Below are 20,695 nucleotides of genomic sequence, written 5' to 3' on the forward strand. Positions count from 1 at the left end.
GAGACCAGACAGTGGTCAGAAGTGGAGTGCTGGTATAAATGATTCTCCCGGGAACCTATAGATCTGAGATTTTTCAGCTTTCCCACATCCTCTCAAGAATGCCCCTTCCTGCCCATCTCTCCCCTCAATCTTTGTATGCCTTATGGTACTTTGCATGTAGTAGGTTTTATGAACTATTATTGAAAGTAAGGGAGTAAGAGAGGAAAGATCCTGTGACCTTTGGAAGGCTCTCGGCTATGCACAACTGAGGGACTGTGGAGCAGTTCCACCATGGGGGGGGGGGCAGGGGAAGGTTGTTTTCTAATTCTTACAAAGGAACCAGATAGTTTCAACCCTGGGAGGGATGCTGAGATTTGCAAGTTAAGTCAAGACAAGTGTAAAAAGCATTTGTTAGCTCTGGCTAGGATGTGTTCTTAGAAGTTCAAAGTGTGTTGAGATGACATTGAGTTTCTTGTTTAATATTCGGCCTACCTCCTTGTCCCACACGCCTTACAATACCCATATCATTTGGTCACTCTACATTCCACCCTCTCCCAGCCTCTGAGATTAATCCTCTTTCTCACCAGGGTTAACACCCACTCAGGTCTCTGCTGAGCACCCTCGGGTTCTCAGTGCTGGCATGGAAGTGTCAGTTCTGTTTTTCTTCTCACTTCTGGATGTGATAATACTTACCCTTGCTGTCTGCCCTCAACCACATTTCTTTTTTTAAATTATTTTTATTCATTCATTTTAGAGAAGAGAGACAGAGAGAGAGAGAGAGAGAGAGAGAGAGAGAGAGAGAGAAGGGAGAAGGAGCAGGAAGCATCAATTCCCAATGTGCCTTGACTGGGCAAGCCCAGGATTTTAAACCAGTGACCTCAGCATTTCCAGGTTGACACTTGACCCACTGCACCACCACAGGTCAGGCTCAACCACATTTCTTAACAGCACGGCACATGTCCCTACAGAAGAACCACCTGGTGCTGCTAAAGATGAGGATTCCTCGCTTATCCCAATAGCTTCGTTTCATAGAGAATGGATTTTGCCATAATGTAAGGGAGATTTTCCCAATAGTCTCACCTGTCCTCAAGATGGACTGGCCTGCTTCAGGAGGGGTGGGACTTCCCAGGGTTTGCACAAGGCTCTGATCTGGCTCCTTCACACCTTGCCTGCTCCATCTCTGGCCACTGTGGGGAAGGGAGAAGATTTCCCCTTCCCTCCTCTAGTTTTTTTTTTTGACTGGCCAAATAACTCAACAGAAGGCAGATTGACAAGAGAAAATAAAATTTAATATAGTGCTCACAGGAACCCCAGGTATACAAGAGAATCAGAGAACATGCATTCATGAGAGGTTCCGAGATAGAAAAGGGGACCGAGGTATATAAAACATCCTGGGCTTGGAATGCACCATGGGGGCTTCAAAGGGTCATTGCAGGATGGTAGCAGACACTCAGTAAATTGTAGATGTTTGCCCTGTCTATAGGAAGGTCAAAAGAATTCTCCCTGATCATCTGTTATAAGCAAGGCCTTGTATTCAAATTCTTCTAGGTTGTTAAAGGGGCAGGGACAGAAATTTCTCTTGAACCTGAAGCTAAAACTGCCTTTTGCTCAAAGTAATCTACGTACCCCTAAGGCACATCTTGGGGTGATTCATTCTGGACCCCCCACTCTGTGTTCACGCTCAGTGTCCCATCACGCTCACCTGCATTGCTTCCTCTACCTGGAGTATGCTCTCTCTCTTTTGCCCACTCCATGTGTCAATTTCAGAAACTTTCAAACCTGTACGAATTTTTATGAGATTATGTGAGCCAAATTGCTGACAATTGCTGGGAAGCAAAGTCTTAAAGGATTAAGAAAATGCTCCCCAAATGGCAGTTTTACCATTTATTTTATACATTAGAATCAAAGGGGAAGACATTAGGGGATTACATGAAATTGATTGGTAATAGAATAGGGAGGTGGGAGAAAGTAAAGTAGGGAAATCTCTGGGATTGGATACAAAGTAAAATGTGTACTGTACAGGGGGTCCTGGGGTTACGACACAGTTCCCTACCTATGACAGTGATGTAGCCTGAATTTTGGTGTAAGTCAACACATACCCTAGCCTAAGTCACTTACCTATCCTAACACAGTTGTAAAACCATAGTCTAGAACATAAAACAAAACTAAGGCACAGAAAAAAGGAAAAGGACATAAATATACTGTACTGTACACTGTATTGTACTAAAAAAAAATAAAAGACAAACCATGAGTGTAAAAAAAAAGTACGATGCTAGTGGCATAAGCCAAAACACATCTCAATATTTTTAAGCTTTTATGGGAGTGAGCATCGTAAACTCGAAATATCATATGTCCAGACTGTCATAGCCCTAGGACCCCCTGTACTGAAACTTCTTTTACATGGGCAGGCATAAGATAGTTAATTTAATTAACACAGTAATAATAATGTGGGGGTTGTTGGTTCCTGCTCTAGTGGGGAAGAAAAAGAAGATTACCCTTACATTTCAAAGGCATGTTATTAAGTACGTTATTGTAGATGCAAAAGACGACAGGCTTGCTTAAGGTAAGCATTGACCTTTGTTAGAAAAAAAATACCTCCTCAGGACATGACTACCACCAGGAACTGTTTTTGTTAGGAAGTTTTCATTTCAGACTGTCCTGTGTGGTTACTTTTGGTCTCTGAGTTTGCAAGGCCTTTGCGCAGGGCTCACCAGAGCTTGTCAGGTTCAGTCTATGGCCCCGTCCTCCTTTCTTTTCTCGTCCACACATGTATCCTTCAAGACCTACTTCATGTTCTTCCTTCGGAGAGCCTTTCTTGACCACCTCAAGCTGTAGCAGGTGCCCCTACTCCATGCTCCCCCAATACCCTGTGCCCACCTCTGACTTCGCGCACGCCACATTGTCTTTTGTTTTCTTTTCTTGTTTTCCCAAATGGACCTAGAGCTCTTTGAGATCTTCTCTGTACAGTGTATGTAGCAGGAAAAATGTGGTAAGCACTCAGAGCTTTTTTGTTGAATGAATGAATAAACTGAGTAAATGAAGTGGGTGATCAGAGTCAATAATTTTTAAGGTCTTTTTTCAATCCCAAGGTTCTACAGTTCTGAGGCTGACGGGTAGTAACACACCAATCCTATGACTTGTCTGCTTCTTCCTACTCTGAGCTGTCCTCCGTGATACCTGGTTTCTGAGTAGATTCAATGAAGGACATGGTAATGAACAAGCTAATTAACCATAAATATAAAAATGTAATCTCTTTTCCAAAATACAGAGAAGCCATAAACCAAGTTAATATCTACCTAATGAAAATATTACCTAATATCTGCCTAATGAAATAATGTTCCCACGTGACATGTTTGACAAATATTCTACACATATTTTTTGAGCCTCTACTATCAGGTGCTGACTATATAGCAAGGAACAGATACTTACATTGAAAATGTATGATTCACTTTTATTATTTTGTTAAACATCCAAAAAGCACACTTGTTTACAACATACCAGATTTGGGAGGCTCACAGATGGAAACACATTCCATGCCTTTGAAATGCTAAGTCTAACAGGGACACACATACAGACCAGAGAAGTTCAATAAAATGAGGGGTACAGCTCTGAAGCTTCAAAAGGGATAGATGAAAGAAAGCTTCTGGAGGAGGTAGCACTGAGTTGAGAAGGAAGGGAGATAGCCTAGCAAAGAGGAAGGGAAGAGGGTATAATCAAAGTTTGGAGTTAGAAAAGAGCATAGTGTGTGTCAATAGCTTACTATCGCACCCTGGACCTTAGCAGAGGGGGTTGTCTCAAACTCCTTTACTGCAATGATTCTCAACTGGGAGGTAATTTTCACTCATGGAGAACATTGGACAATGTCTGAAGACATTTTTGGTTGTTCCAACTGGGAAAATGCTACTTTCATCCAGTGGGTAGAGGCCCGGGATACTGTTAAACCTTCTGTAATGTACAGGACAGTGCCACAACAAAGAGCTAAGAGATGTCAATGCCTGCCAAAATGAGAAACTTGGTTCTCTGCATCAGACTATTCGGATTGACCACACACAAAGATTTGTAACCAGAGTCACAGCAGTTTTCTTTTTTTTCTTTCTTTTTTTTTTTTTTTTTGTATTTTTCTGAAGCTGGAAACGGGGAGAGACAGTTAGACAGACTCCTGCATGCTCCGGACCGGGATTCACCCGGCACGCCCACCAGGGGCGACACTCTGCCCACCAGGGGGCGATGCTCCGCCCCTCTGGGGCCTCGCTCTGCCGTGACCAGAGTCACTCTAGCGCCTGGGGCAGAGGCCAAGGAGCCATCCCCAGTGCCCGGGCCATCTTTGCTCCAATGGAGCCTTGGCTGCTGGAGGGGAAGAGAGAGACAGAGAGGAAGGAGGGGGGGGGATGGAGAAGCAAATGGGCGCTTCTCCTATGTGCCCTGGCCGGGAATCGAACCGGGTCCCCCGCACACCAGGCCAAAGCTCTACTGCTGAGTCAACAGGCCAGGGCCGCACAGCAGTTTTCTTATACGGACATTTTGACCAAAATACAGGCACGAAGGGCAGCTGCTTTTTAGATGGTGCTAAGATAGAACAATAGTGGAATGTGGGAAAGGATTAAGAAGCATGGGATATTAGGTATATGAAGGATTGTAGTATCACAGTTAAAAAAAAAATGGCTCTGGAGTCATTCAGCCTGAGCTCATCTCTGATCCACCGTCCTACTGGATGTATATGATCCAGATGGAATTGGTTAATTTCTCCTCATTTCATCTCATTTTCCTCATTGACAAAATGGAAATGATAATGTTACAAAATTCCTAAGGTCGTGAGGATAAAATAGGTTAGTGGAGATAAAGCACTCCACACGCTGCTTTCTGTATGCTCAGTTCTTGATGAAAATCACGGGGATAATCATGTCACCATCATTTACTGGGATTCACATTTACACATAAGTGTTTTATTTGTGCAAAATCCTTTCTTCCATATAACAAATAAGGAAATTACTGTTATTGTTCCCATTTCTAATATCAGAAAACTGAGGCAAATGAAATTTACTTCATTTTCCAGGATGACAGAGCCAATAAAAGGCAGAGTTAAGGTTCAAATCCAGACTACACTGCCTATCTAGTAAATTAATTAATACATTTTAGTCATCATTAGTATTATTTTATTAGGCCGCTTTACAGGTAGGTGTAAAATCTTTATATAAGTTTTATATTTCTTCAATAGTCTTTCTATGTTTATCAAGATCAACAAAGATCTATAAAGTAGGAGTACCTTTAAAAATACTATATTTAATTTATGTTATAAATATTTCCAAATTTGTTCCAAAATTTATTCTATTATGTGGTTTTATTAGATCCATTTAGAATTGTTTCAGAATACCTATTTGGAACTTCAGAAATTGATTTATTTTAGACTGCATATATATATATATATATGTATATATATATATTGTATTTTTCTGAAATTGGAAACCAGGAGGCAGTCAGACAGACTCCCGCATGTGCCCGACTGGGATCCACCTGGCATGCCCAACAGGGGGCGATGCTCTGCCCCTCTGGGGTGTTGCTCTGTTGCAACCAGAGCCATTCTAGCACCTGAGGCAGAGGTCACAGAGCCATCCTCAAGCGCCTGGGCCAACTTTGCTCCAATGGAACCTTGGCTGTGGGAGGAGAAGAGAGAGACAGAGAGAAAGGAGAAGGGGAGGGGTGGAGAAGCAGACAGGTGCTTCTCCTGTGTGCCCTGGTTGGGAATCAAACACAGGACTCCTGCACGCCAGGCTGACGCTCTACCACTGAGCCAACTGGCCAGGGCCTAGACTGCATATTTTTAAGTGAGTTAAGTGTCTTCAGATGTTATGAGGTAATGGACTTATCAATATATTCCTTTTATCAGAGTAAAGTTAAATTGGAATAAAGGTAGCATTATTTATTAAGTCATTCAGCCCTAAGTGAGCACTTACACCATGCATGGATAAGTATTGAATGCTTAGTCAATATACACACAGTGATAGTGCGGTGGGGTAAGGTCAGTGGGAGACGTCTTCACAAAGAGCAGAAAGGTGGGTGTGCGAGCTGTGGGTAGCTTGCTGGGAAAGATGACCTCCAAACAAAGTCTTGAGGGATATATAAGAATTTATTGTAAATATACCTTGAGTTTATTCTAATTTATGTCACTACTTCCTAGACCTTCACTGTTAAGAATTTGTCCTTGGCAAGTTTTCTTATTTTCCTGAAGACATTCTCTACCACTGGGGTCATCAGTGAGCATCAAAGGGGTCGAATAATTATATTTGAGCTCACACTGGGCAAAGGTGGGAATAAAGATGATAGGAACATACACACAAACAATAAAGTTTATTTTGCACAATCGGTATGTTATGAAAAGTTGAAATAAATTTAAATTTCTATAAATTAAACATTTAAATGCACAGGAAGAGTTAACATCTAATAACTATATTATTATATGTGTAGTGAACTTGTTTCAACCCTGGAGTGAAGTAATAGGAAATACAGGCTTGATTCCTACCTTCTAAAGGCTTACATAAAAAAAGAGCATTTCCATAAAAATTCCAGAGAGTTTATGCTCTTTCCTTGGCACCTGACACAGTACCTGGCACGTGGTAGATTCTCAGACATTATTGAGTGAATGAACATATCGATGGGTGAGGCAGGCTGCACGTGTTCTAAGGATTCAGAGGGCTGTCAGGTCATTGTGGATTGGAACAATAAGGGAAGATCTTAAACTGGATTTTGAGAAGGACTTAAGTCTGAATAGGTAAAGGGTGGGTTTAAAAATGAACTTGGAATACTCAAGGGATATAAACTAGGGTAAGATAAAATCAGAAAATTTGGTAAGTCAGACTGTTGGCAAACTCTTTTGTTAGACGTAAGTTTAAGGAAAGGGACTGTGTATTTCAAATATCCCTTACATGGGGTCTAGCACATAGGGTGGGATCAAACAAGTATTTGTTGACTGCCTGACAGACACAGACTGACAGGATGACTGACTGACTAGCGGAAGGCTTCAAAAGCTGTAGCTCCAATGTTTTTTTCTTCAGGCAAAGTTGGTGTTTTAGAAAAATTCATCTGTAATTGGAGTATAGAATGTCAGATGTAATGGAGGAGGATCAAACATTATTTGGAAGTTCTTACAGACGATAGGAAGCTGAGAGAGAAATGGGCCGGTGAGACCAGCTGGGAATGAAAAGGAATGATGCTTTTAATACTCCTGTGAAAAAGGAATAGCTCAAAATTAGGTTTCTGTTTTTTAACTCTTGTCTAGGGTCAGAGCCTGTGATGAGGAGCTTTGTATTGGATACAAAGGACTTAGTGAGGAAATACTCTTAAATAAACCCTGGAAGTGACCGAGGGAAGCCGCATCCAGTCGAGGAAGAAGCTTGGCCAACCCCTGAATCGAGCTGAGGTCTAGCCCCAGCCTGGAGTGGGACACACTACAGAGTGGGGAACATACCAGTGAGAGTTGCCCAACCTTGAGACAAGGAGACTGGCTGTCGTGCCACCCAGTCCATCAGTCATCGGCTTTGGGCTGCACCACTAAGTAGGAGGAAGAGGTCATCATGTCACAGGCATGTCCTGGCTAGGTGTCTGGTTCCTTTCAGCCAAGGGTCATTCTCAGGAGAAGGGTGCAGCTGTGACAAGTTAGTGGCAGAAGTCATAGCAACTGAAGTTTGTGTGTATTAGCCCAGAGTACAAGGAATCGAGGGGTGAGGGCACCACCGGTGTCTTCTACACTCTGCTATGGTCTGTTCTTCATCCAGTGCCCTGCTGAGAACCATCGAATAGCTTCCTATCACTTCCAGAATAAAATCCAAACCCTTTATACTGGCCTCCACTATCTAACCCTTTTCTAGATATATTGTAAATTTACTTTGGCTTTATCTACATACAAACTTAAAATATTTAAGCCTCATCATGTGGTAGAATGGTACTCACTAGACATTTTGTAGATGAGAAGTCAGAGATGCACAGTGGGATAACTCAGGGTCACTAAGTAATAGAGCTGAGAATCAATGTTTTAATGTTTCACTGTTCACTTTTCAAAGCATCTGGGGAGGCATTCAGAGTATGATAAACTCCTATCAATTTGTTAACTTTTATTCCCCAGTAAGAGATTTAAACATTTTATTTTCAGAGATACTATTAGTTTCCCCCACCTTCTCATCCTCTTCCTCCTTTATACATTGTTTAAAAAATTCACATAAAAATTTAATCCTTTTAAGGTGAACAAGTCAGTGGCATTTAGTACATTCACAATGTTGTACAGTCACCGCTTTATGTAGGTTCAAAATATTTCCATCATTTCAACATAAAACCTCTTATCTATTAAATTTCTCCCCATTCCCTCACTCTCCTAACCCCTGGAAACCATCTGTCTGTGTTTGTTTCTACAGATTTACCTATTCGGGATATTTTATATGAAATAAATTACATATTAGTTTTTATGTCTGGCTTCATCCATTTGGCATTCTTGAAGTTCATTCACACTGTATATATATATATACAAAGTATTATGTGTAATTCAACATGTTTATTCCTTTATCTATTGGTAAATATTTGGTTTTCACCTTTTGACTATTGTGAATTGAGCTGTTGTGAACATGTGTGCACGTGCATTTATTTAAGTACTTGTTTTCAATTCTTTTGGGCATGTATGAACTCATTAACTTCTAGTTTATATTTCTAATTCTAATTTCTGTCCATTTTAGATTACAGAATAACAAAATAAAGTAACTAATATCTGTAAAAATATGTTTTCTCTGCTTGAAGGCTTAAGCATATCTATCTATTCTGTAATTTTTGCTCATATTTCTGCCTACTTGTTATGTTTGTATGCGTGTATGTGTGTGAGAGAAAGAAAGAGGTTGAAAGAGAAATCAAGAGAGAGGTATGGAAAGACAAGTGCTTTGCTCTTTGAATAACAAAATCATTGAATAACAAGCCATTCTGCAACTTGAAGCTTATTTACAATGATTTGCTCATATTTCATATCAAAACTAGTAGAATTTATGTGAAGTACTACTTCTAGGTCAAGGAGGCCAAGGCAAGTGCTAATAGAGAAGTGTTATTTAGAAATTTGGGCAAACAAATTCAGCTATTTTCAGTTACATGCAAATAAATGTTATTTTTCTCATTAGGACATATAAAGAGCAGATGACGAAGGCTCATTGCATTTTTGTATTTATGTGAAAATAAAATGTAATCTAAAGTAAGTTGAATGCACAAGTAAAATAAATAACTCAGGTGTAAATTATTTACTTATGAAGTGAAGCCTCTTGAAAAGAATGGAATGCTGTCAGCAACTTAGTATGCAATACACCACCCTTCCGTTCTTACCCTCACATTTTCAAAGTCATAAATAGTAATTTAGTTGCACTCCCATTAATATTAGTGGGAGTTCTGAAACTTAAATTCCTGCACACATCTTTGAAAATACATAGGTCAAAGTAAACTGTTAATTTGAAACCGCTTTTCATTTTTAGTGAAATAGTTGGAGTCTCTCACCAAAAATATCCTAAAAGGCACCTTCATTCTAGTCAGAAGGGAAGAATTACATATAAGGTTACTATTTGGAGGTCATCATCTTTAAAGCAACATGGATCATAAATCATATTAAAGAGAAACAGTGTTTTCTCGACCCTGAAGAACACAAAAGTTCAGGGACCACGTTGCTAGGGTCCTAAATAGTATAGTAAGCAGAGGACCTTGGACCCTTTCAATGGACTCTTTCTGCCCAGTGCATCTGATCAGTGATAGAGGCATGCTAAGGTGAATTTTAATTAGGACTAAATTGTGGTATTACTCTTTCATACCCTGAACATCTGTTCCCTTCAGAAATGATGATTTATGCAGGCTATCAGAGCAGACAGCTTGCTACAGCTTATGTCACGGTTAGTGGGAAGCTGGTGGTAGCATTTCAGAAAACCAGCATCTAAATGGAGACTGGCCAGTGTATAGGATATAGGTAATAGGGGGAGGGGAAGCATGATGTGTCCATTTTTAATTTTGAAGCCAAATATTGACTTGACTTAAAAAAAAATTCTCTTCTAGACCATCTGTTGTTAATGAAGAAAGTAACTTGGACAATGAATGGGCTGATGCTTCCTACTGAAGTCAAGAGGCGGAAAACCAAGCCTGTTCTTTCTGTTAGAATGAAGAAACTTACTGGGAAGACCCCAGTCTGAATTCTGTTCTTTAAGAATGGCATGGGGCAAGATGGGCATGAGATTACAGTGGGAAAGGAAACAATGAAAAAGGTAACTTTGTATCAAATATTGATGTATAAATTAAATTTCAGAGTTATTATGCTTTTGAAAGGTGTTGTTTTTCCTCTAAATATCAATGTCTACTAATAAACTGAAATATTAAGAAGGCATTTTCTAGAACACAAAAATTCAGCTGTTTAAAAGTATGCTTATTGTACTAACAACATAAAGTACCTTAGTAAAGCAATAATATTTCAGGGATTATTTGGCTAACATGGTCATTTACCTAGTAAAAGTTATGTTTACGTTTGGGGAAACATTCTAGTTGGTTACAATTTTTCATAGAATATTTAGATTGAATCCAATATAATCTGGCTTCAAAACTCAAACCTGCACCTTTCATTTAGTATAGAAATAAGACCTAGAAGCACCCCTTTGAAAGAACAAATAAAGTTTAAAATAACTAACATTCAGTTAAAGGTTCCATATTCATTTTCTGATGCGCCTAAGACAAACCATGTAATAATCAAGCTTGCTTTAAAAAACAAATTTAAAAGTATTACTTGTTACATAAGTGCATGTTTTTTAGAACGTGTTTATATGTTCCAGATCATCTTTTATATTAAAAAATATATGGATAAACTAATGGGAATTTGAAAAAAACATTTTTTACATGTGAAATTTTCAATCAACCTTAAAAGAACCTAATAATAATAATTATAATAATTATCAATAAATATATATTAGAAATTAAAATATAACCAAACTGTCTAGGTTTTAATCCTGCATTCATCATTCACTATCTTTGAGACCTTAGGTAACTTATCTTCTCTGATCCTCAATTTCTTCATCTAAAAAATGGGGATAACTATAATGCCTACCTCACAGAATTGATATGAGGATTCAATGTGATATTATTTGTGGGCTATAATGCCTGGCACCCAGAGAGGTCCCCCCAAAATATTTGTCATTCTTATCTTTAGGACTCATGAACAGACATCTAATGGTTAGAAATTTATTTCTTATAAATGAGAAATATTTATTAAGAAGTCAAGATAAATGTAAATCGTTTTGTTATACCAGATTATTTTTTAAAATAATTATTGCTTAAAACAGGTGAATTGTTGACTAGATGTTGAAAATTTTTATTATCAAAGTATCTTTTTTTCCTCCTCTACTTATTTTTTGTGGTTGTAAGAACATTTACTGAGAAGCTGGGAAACCAGGTTTTATTTCCTTCTTATTTACATATTTGGATTATGAGTAAAACAAGAGATATTATGCACCAGAAGAGCAAATTGCTAAGGCAAGTTGTAACATCTTCCCTGGAGATTTTGAGAAATAGAGAAGATGGACATATCTCTCAGAATGTTAAAATGCAGTCATTCTTGGAGATGGAAGCTAGATTAGATAACCTCTTGAGTTCATTGCAGTTCAGTCTCTGTAATTCTATGCCTTGGGGGTAAAATTGGAGTAATGGTCACAGATGACATGTTCTTGGATGAAGGATTGAGTGTAAATACAAAGTGTCATGGATATTTTCTTTTTTGGCTGTAGAGAGTAATTTATTTGAAACTCTATGATCAAGAAATTCTTCAGCTTTTTATTCTTACAATTTGTAGAATTTAAAGAATTTTTACAATTTATAAAACTCAAGGAATGATTCCGTAATAGTTATATGTGTCAATGTTTGTTTATCACTTTTAAGAATGAAGTAAAGGAGAGGGAGCAACAGAATATTGGCCTTGGTGTCAATAGAACCTTCTGGAGGGGAAAAAATATAACACTAGCTAGCTACTTAGTAAATAAAAATTTAAATTTGAAAGCTTTGTTGATAATTATAGGATAATGCCCTATTTATAGATTTAATACCGAATTGGTAATAGGAACAAAGAAGTGGCATACTCCTAGAAGAAACACAAATAATTTTCTCTTTTATGATAACATATTAGGAATGTTGGAACTACTAGTTATTTTTAGATTACTAAACTTTTTATACAGTAAGTTAGATTACTTAGAAATTTTGTATTGCTAAGTAATATAAAAATGAAGTAGAACGTAAAGGACTCTAATATGGCAAAGGTTGTTCCAGTGGGATAAGAGATTTATTGAAGATGGTTGCTAAAATAAGGTAGTTAAAGCATAAAAGTCTCCTTTGAGCTCAGAATGGAGACAAGAGGAAATGACTGTTTCAACCAGGAATGCAAAACCAAGAAGAAATTCATTACTTAGGAGGCTAAGTAATAAAGAAGTTTAAAATGAGGTCCAAAGTGACGTAATTCTTTACTAAACTCTGGAACACCAGAAGTATAGGCCATTCCTTTGAAACTTGAATTATATGGTTTAGAATTAGTTGGTATGGTTTTAGTAGTGATACAGCACCTTGTCACTATGGAGTACAGACTAAACATACATATCCATGATTTGATAAAGGTATTTAAAAAATTTTGCGAACACAAGATGCAAAGTAAATAAATAAAAAATGAAGATATCTGCTCTAGGCACACAACTTTTTTCAGGCTAGCATTGTGGTAGATCGGTTGTATTTTCCCTCAGTTATCTCTTAGAATTATTGTCAGAGAAGTGGAATTAAGCTGTGTGGATGTTTGTATTATCCAGGATGGCATTTCTTTTATGAGATATATTTATTTATTTTTTTCTCAGCAGTTAGTAATTATGTTTGTTTTTTGCATTGTTTTCTATGTACTATTGCTATTGCTAAGTGATTGCAATGGTGGAGAAAACAATGAAAAAGATAATGAAATGAATGAAAAAATGGAAAAGATCCCTGTCCTCTAGCTCCAGTTTGAACTACTGTACTTGCTGCGCTGACTTCTGTCCTGAGATTTCTCTTCACGATCAGCCTGAGGATTGAATATCTTTCCTTCTTCCCTCTGTTGGACTCTTTTCTCTTAGTGTCTAGTCTTCCTCTTTCTTAATTTACTCTATCCTGCACATATTCTGGTGGCTTTTTGAGAAAGAGAACATGGGAGATAATTTTTTTATATATATTTTAGGACACTATTCTGTCTTCTAAATATTAAAGATATAGCTCCATTGCTTCTTGCTTATCTCCAGTGTTGCAGTTGAGAAGTCTGGTAGCATACTGATTCCTTGTCTTTTGTAGATGACCCGCTTTTAATTTTTTTTCTTAGAAGAATATTTAAAATCATCTTTTTGTTCTCAGACTTCGGAAGTTTTCCCATGATGTGCTAGATGCTCAAACTGAAAAGTCTCATACTTCTCTGATGAGTAATTTTGTTGAATTATTATTATTTTGGGATAATTTTTTTTTCTTGACTTTTTCTGCTCTAATTTTATGGAACTCCTACTTGGATTTGTTGAATCTTCTGAACTGAACTTATAGTTTCTTTTATCTGGGAGATTTCCTTGCCTTTACCTACCAATCCAATGAATTTTTTTTTTTTTTTTTTTTTTTACTTCTGCTTCCAGGGCTGTCTTTGTTTTCTCTAAGCACTCGGTTGTTTTGTTTGTATGTTTGTTTTTGCTCTTTCCTATTACAGGCTTTTCTTAAAGATGAGCTAATCCTCCATCAATATTTAAAGCAAAGGGATAAAAGCAATTGAAAAGCTGTTGAGCACAGGTGTGCTTACGGAGGGGTGATTTCACTGGGCCTTTTCTTGGAGGTTGGGAAAGGTCTCTAATTGTCAATGTCTATAGATCTTTTCTCTGGGGCTGATCAGTTTCACTGCATAGAGACTGCCAATTTGAGGGTTATTAGTCAAGTGGAGAAGGGGACTAAAAGTTGCACTTTCTTATGTAGATTTTCATTGAATTCCCCTCTTTTCAGTAACCCACCCTCACACATCTGCCTGGTGCTTCTGATTCCAGAGTTTCTCTGGTTTACCTCCCTGCAGAACAAGCATCTTGTCTTTTCTTCTGATGCAGTAGCGTAGTTGTCCTGGATGCTTGCTGTTGGGATGCTTGCTTGAGTTCTGGGGGTTTAACTGCTTTTTACAGAAATAGTCAACTTGTTTTCAGCCCCACTTGTTAAGAAGTAACCGATGGCCCAAATTTCTGAGCCTTTCTGGGGGTTCTGCAATACAGAGCAAGGTTTATTCTGCTAGCATAAGTTTTGACATTTCTGGGATTTTAAATCATTACCCACTTAATTATCTTTACTCTGGCTTCCAGAATTTTTGTTACTGGCATCTTCTTTCTGATTCTTTCTCTTCCTCCCTCCTCTTACATGCCAAGTGTCCATATTTTATTTAACATTGATAAAGCAGGTTTTTAATATAAAAAGATAATTCAATATCCTCTTCCTACTTCAATGGGTTGTTTTACCCAGTCTCTTGGCGTTTGTACACCCCACTTTGGAAAACATAGTTTCAAGCTACTTGAATTAGAACTGAATACTCCCTTTGTCACCTGGAGGCAACATATATTTATTGCAGTCAAAGGTCTGTAGTGTTTCTTAAATAACGGTCCACAAGACACCTGCATCAGAACCATCTGGGTTCTGTGGTAAACATTCAGGCTTCGCGGCCCCGCTCCAGCCTACTGAATTAAGAATCTCTTGAGTGTGGGACCTGGGAATTTCAATTTCAACAAATGTCTCCAGATGATTTCTAGCCTGACTAAGTTTTAGAGAACTCTATTCTGGTGTTCTAAAAAATTCAGATTTACTAATCACAGAAATCCTCATAGATTTCTTATGTTCTCTCATGTTATTTAAGAGAAAGAATATAAGAAAACAGGTTATGGGATATGAAATCACTGGTTGCTAGATTAGAACTAGTGCAGGGCGTTCAGAAATCGGGAAAAGGAAAATGTCTACTGGTTTGCAGGGAGTAGTCTACGTGTAGCAAGTCTGACTTAGAAAAAAAACAAATAACTCCCCTAATATTTGTATACAAGCATATTTCATTATAATGACTTTTTCCTATTATTTCTGAAAAATCATGTAAGTATTCAGGGAATTACTTGTATATGATTGTCAAGGTATAAATAAATAATAGACATTTACAGATGCCTTTAAGCCAGAGGAATCTAGATATAGAATCTGACGATAAGCACATAAACAGATGCTCAGTATTATTAATCATCAAAGAATGCAAATTAAATCCACACTGAATTACCCCTATACACACATTAGAGTGGCTAAAATTTATAAAAGACCGACAATATTAAATATTGTAAGTCTGTATATTCTAAATATTGAAAAATTGGAGCTCCTGGAAGCCTTATATAGCTAATGAGAATGCAAAATGGGACAGCCATTTTACTAAGCTGTCTGGCAATTTGTTATAAAGAAACATGCACTTATTACACTCTCTAGCAATCCTTTTCCAAGTAAGCAGCCCTCACTTAACGTTGTTTGTAGGTCCTGCAACTTTAAGTGAAATGGCACCTAATGAAACCAATTTTACCATAGGCTAATTGATATAAACAAGATTAAGTTCTTAGGGCATCTCATCAATGTTATAATGTTGAACAGAATTATGTTATTCAGGGATCTGATGTATTTACCCAAGAAAAATAATATGTCAACACAAAGACTTCTAGGTGAATGTTGAGAGTAGCTTCATTCATAATGGCCCCTAACTAGAAACAACCCCAAATGTCAATCAACAAAGTGAAGGGATAAACAAATTGTAATATATTTGTATCAACGAATGCTCTTCAGCAATGAAAAGTAACAAACAAAAGAGAAACAAAAGAAGGCAAATATAAAATATTTTGTGCTATTTGATTCCATTTATATGAAAATGTAGAACAGACAAAACAGTGGCTGCTGGGGCCAGGGGTCCTGAATTGTGATTGGGGGAAAGCATGTGGAATTTTGGAGAATGATGGAAATATTCTATATCTTGATTGTGGTGGTAGTTTCACAGTTACTTTTTTATTTTTTATTTTTAAAGATTTTTATTTATTTATTTTAGAGAGGAGAGACAGAGACAGAGACAGAGAAGGGAGAGAGAAGGGGAGAAGGAGCAGGAAGCATCAACTCCCTTATGTGCCTTGACCAGGCAAGCCCAGAGTTTCGAACCGGCAACCTTACTATTATAGGTCAATGCTTTCTTTTTCTTTTATTTTTTTATTTATTTCTTTTTATTTTTGAGAGGAGGGAAGGCAGAGACAGACTCCCACATGCACCCTGACTGGGATCCCCCTAGCAAGCCCACTAGAGGGAGATGCTCTGCCCTTCTGGAGTGCTGCTCTGTTGCTCAGCAACTCAGCTCTTCTTAGCACCTGAGGTGGAAGTCATGGAACCATCCTTAGTGTCTGGGGCCAGCTCACTCCAATCGAGCCATGACTATAGGAGGGGAAGAGAGAGAGAGAGAGAGAGAGAGAGAAAGAGAGAGAAGAGAGAAAGGAAAGGGTGGAGAAGCAGATGATTGCTTCTCCTGTGTGCCAAGACTGGGAATCAAACCCAGGGCATCCGCAAGCTGGGTGGATGCTGTACCACTGAGCAAACTGGCTAGGGCCTCACAGGTACTTTTTTCTACCCACATTTTTTTTAAGATTTTTTATTTATTCATTATAGAGAGGGGAGAGAGAGAGAGAGAGAGAGAAGGGGGGAGAAGCAGGAAGCATCAACTCCCATATGTGCCTTGACCAGGCAAGCCCAGGGTTTTGAACTGGTGATCTCAGCGTTTCCAGGTTGACACTTTATCCACTGCGCCACCACAGGTCAGGCCTCTACCCACATTTAATGGTGCACTTAACATAGATACCATTTATTTTATGTAAATTATTCATTAAAGTAGTAGATTTAAAAATCAAACAAATATCAGGATTAGAATGATAAAAATGTAAAACTAATCTGGACTATTTAATTGTTCTTAAGAAGAGATTAGTTAAGGATAAAACATCCAAAATATATGTATTAATAGATTATTTAGAAAATCTTCTCTGGTTATCTACTTCTCATTCACATTTGAATAATAAAATGTCAGAACACCAACATTTCAAACTGAGAAGCGATAATTGCTTTTACAAATCATAGTCATGTTCATTACCAGTAGGAGCAAATAACTAGATTTGGTGTGCCACCCATCACCTACTTTTATGAGAATAGGATAAATAACAGACCAGCAAATTTATCTCTGGGATATATTCAGTGATATGCCTTTAAGCTACTTAATAAGATGGGTATAAATTCAGTCCAATCTCCTGGCATCTTCAGATTAAAATAATAATCATAATTTTTATTGTAAATCGTTTAAAAATGTTGGTCTTAACAGAGAGTTATACCAAGTACATTTTATTATGTTTTAATTCTTTGAAAATTCATCATGTATTTGGCAGTCTTTCAGTTAGCCAAAAAACAAAAAGAAAAGTCTATAAAAACAAATTCCCTTTCTCAAAATATTCATGATAAATTGTAGTTAGCTTTTACTGGACAAGTAGAATTATTGCGAATGGTAAAATTTTATTTTATTTTTGAATTATTACTTAATAATTATTGTATTGTTTTCTTTTTTATTTAGAAATTTAATTTAATGGGGTGATGTTGGTCAATAAGAGTACATAGGTTTCAAGTAAACATTTCTATAGCATTTGAACTGTTGATTGTGTTGTATGCCCACTACCCAGAGTCAAATCATTTTCTGTCATCATATATTTGTCCCTCTTTACTACCCTCCCCCTGGTAACCACTTCACTTTTATCTATGTACATGAGTATCAGTTTTATGTCCCACTGATGTATGAGATCAAATAGTTCTTAGCTTTTTCTGATTTACTTATTTCACTTAGTATAATGTTCTCAAAGTTCATCCATGTTGTCGTAAATGGCAATATGTCATCATTTCTTATGGCTGAGTAGTATTCCATTGTATATATGTGTTACATCTTCTTTATCCAATCCTCTATCGAGGGACAGTTTGATTGTTTTCATGTTTTGGCCACTGTGAATAATGCTGCAATGAACACATAATGTCTTTGTGCAAAAATGTTGTTGAGTTTGTCAGGTAGATACCCAGTAGAGGGATTGCTGGGTCACATGGTAGCTCTATTCTTTTTTTTTTTTTCTTTACAGAGACAGAGAGAGAGAGTCAGTCAGAGAGAGGGATAGACAGGGACAGACAGGAACGGAGAGATGAGAAGCATCAATCATTAGTTTTTCGTTGCGCGTTGCAACACCTTAGTTGTTCATTGATTGCTTTCTCATATGTGCCTTGACCGCAGACCTTCAGCAGACTGAGTAACCCCTTGCTTGAGCCAGTGACCTTAGGCTCAAGCTGGTGAGCTTTTGCTCAAACCAGATGAACCCGAGCTCAAGCTGGCGACCTCAGGGTCTCGAACCTGGGTGTTCCGCATCCCAGTCCGACGCTCTATCCACTGCGCCACCGCCTGGTCAGGCGGTAGCTCTATTCTTAATTTTTTGAGGAACCCCCATTCTATCTTTCATAATGGCCGTACCAGTTTACATTCTCAACAGTAGTGAATAATTGTTTCTTTTTTTCCACAACCTCTCCAACACTTGTGAAATATTTTTAGTAATCCAGTGAGTTAATTTCATAATTATCCATTCATTTTCACAGTTTTCAGCTTGCTAAATTTCTTCTAAAATTCTTCTGTAGGTTCTTAACTAAATGGTTTGCTTCTTGGGTTTATATAGTTGGGGTTTTTTTAAAGACTTTATTTTATAGAGGAGAGAGAGAGAGAGAGAGAGAGAGAAAGAGAGAGAGAGAAGAGAGATATGGGGGGGGGGAGCAGGAAGCATCAACTCCCATATGTGCCTTGACCCAGCAAGCCCAGGGTTTTGAACCGGCGACCTCAGAGTTCCAGGTCAACGCTTTATCCACTGAGCCACCAGTGCCACCACAGGTCAGGCAGTATTAAAGCATCTAAATGAGATTTTGAGAGCACCATTCACTCAACCACTAGCTGCAGGAGATAGCCTGCTGTGGCACACCAGAGTCCCTGTCCCTGCAATGCCAAAGCTACGTGGTGGTCAGACAAAGACTTGTTCACGAGTGGGAGGGCTTCTCAGCCCAAAGTGCCTGCAAACCTGAATGCAGTTAGAGAGTCACTGGAGAAAATTGACGGGAGCTGGGATGGGAGCAATCATCAGCCAACTGCCTAAACTGAACAAAAAGAGGAAAACAAAGAGAAATGCCTGGCCGTTCTTGTCTAATGACAAAGTATTTGGGGTGACATTTGATGCTGAATTTGGGGATCAGTGGACCCCATGAAAGTTTGTTTTGTAGGTGTGAGAGACAACAGTTAGATACAGAGGGTTTTGGGCACCAGTTGTCAGCAGCAGGCTGCTTGCTGCACTTTGGAATCACCTGGGCAGTTAAAAGATATTTGTGTACAGGCACCACCCTTGGAATTTTATTTAATTGGTGTGGAGTACAGCTCAGGCATGGGGACTTTAAACAGTCCCTGTGTGATTCTAATGCTTAGCAGTGTTTGAGAACCCTTGCTCTAGAGCTAGTCGGCCATTATTTGAATCTGGCCTGATCTTACAAGCTCCGTGCCTTAATATGATAACCTTATGGACCCTCGGTTTCCTCATCTAAAAGTAGCAAATACAGTACTAAATACTGTTACATTCTCTGTACAAATACTCATTAAGTTAGCTGAAGCAATTTTTCTCATTTGAGGAACCTGGGCCAAAAAAAAAAAAATCCTTTTTTATCAGTTAAGATGACTTTATCTGCAAATAACAGAAAAATCCTGATTTAAACAGACTTAGATTAAAAAGAAAGCAAGAAATTCAAAGATAGGGCAATTCCATACATAGTCCGACAGAATTCCAGTTATGTTCTCTATAATGTTTTAGATTTTGTGCATTTTCATACATTGGTTACATGATGGCTTCTAACAGCCAGGAGCCACTTTGTCCAGAGGCAGAAAAGAATTGTTTCTTCCATATGACTGAAGAAGTCTTTTCTAGAAGTTCCTTCTCATGTCTCATTGGCCAAAACTAGATTATGTGTCCACCCCAAACTGACAAGGGATGTGGGACCTCCATGATTACTTGGATCAATCAAGAACATTATAGCCTTCTTTGAGTCAAAGGGGCAAGAGTGAATCCCTAAAGAAAATCAGGAGAGCAAGGATGCAGTCGAGGATGGGTATTGGGAAGGCAGCCGAGAGAATTGGTATAAATGTGAAGAGGTTTTTTTTCTAAGGACAGTACAAAGTAAGTGCTCTGATATTAGTTTTATTAGAATTTTATTAGTATATATTAGAATTTTCTTTTCTAGAATTACACATACTTTAGTGATAGCATTATTTTACATGATCGGTCTGAAATTTTATTTGCAAGTTTTATCAGACTCATAACAATATACAATTTATGATGAATTAATTCAAATTAGAAATAATATATACTAACTTTCACTCATTCATTAACTCATAATATCTTTAGGGTTACTCATGTCTGCCAAGCACCTGGACAGCGGGCTGAGTGAAAGCAGCCAGGGTCTTCCACGTTCTCACGGGAGCATTTAGTCTAGTGGGGAAGAATCTGTAAAATGGCTACATTATTAAACGTGATGGGTGGCACAAGAAAGTCTTCTG

General features: G+C 38.1%; 1 protein-coding gene across 1 annotated transcript in view; it reads left to right on the plus strand.

Annotated features, from left to right (window-relative positions):
• Positions 1-20,695, plus strand: part of DCDC1 (doublecortin domain containing 1) — a 394,396-nt gene that overhangs the window by 13,187 nt on the left and 360,514 nt on the right. The window contains 1 exon segment of the mRNA XM_066360544.1: positions 10,039-10,244. Within this exon segment, the coding sequence (XP_066216641.1) occupies positions 10,039-10,244 (206 nt within the window).

Source organism: Saccopteryx leptura, chromosome 1, assembly GCF_036850995.1.
Source record: "Saccopteryx leptura isolate mSacLep1 chromosome 1, mSacLep1_pri_phased_curated, whole genome shotgun sequence".
Lineage (NCBI taxonomy): Eukaryota > Metazoa > Chordata > Mammalia > Chiroptera > Emballonuridae > Saccopteryx > Saccopteryx leptura.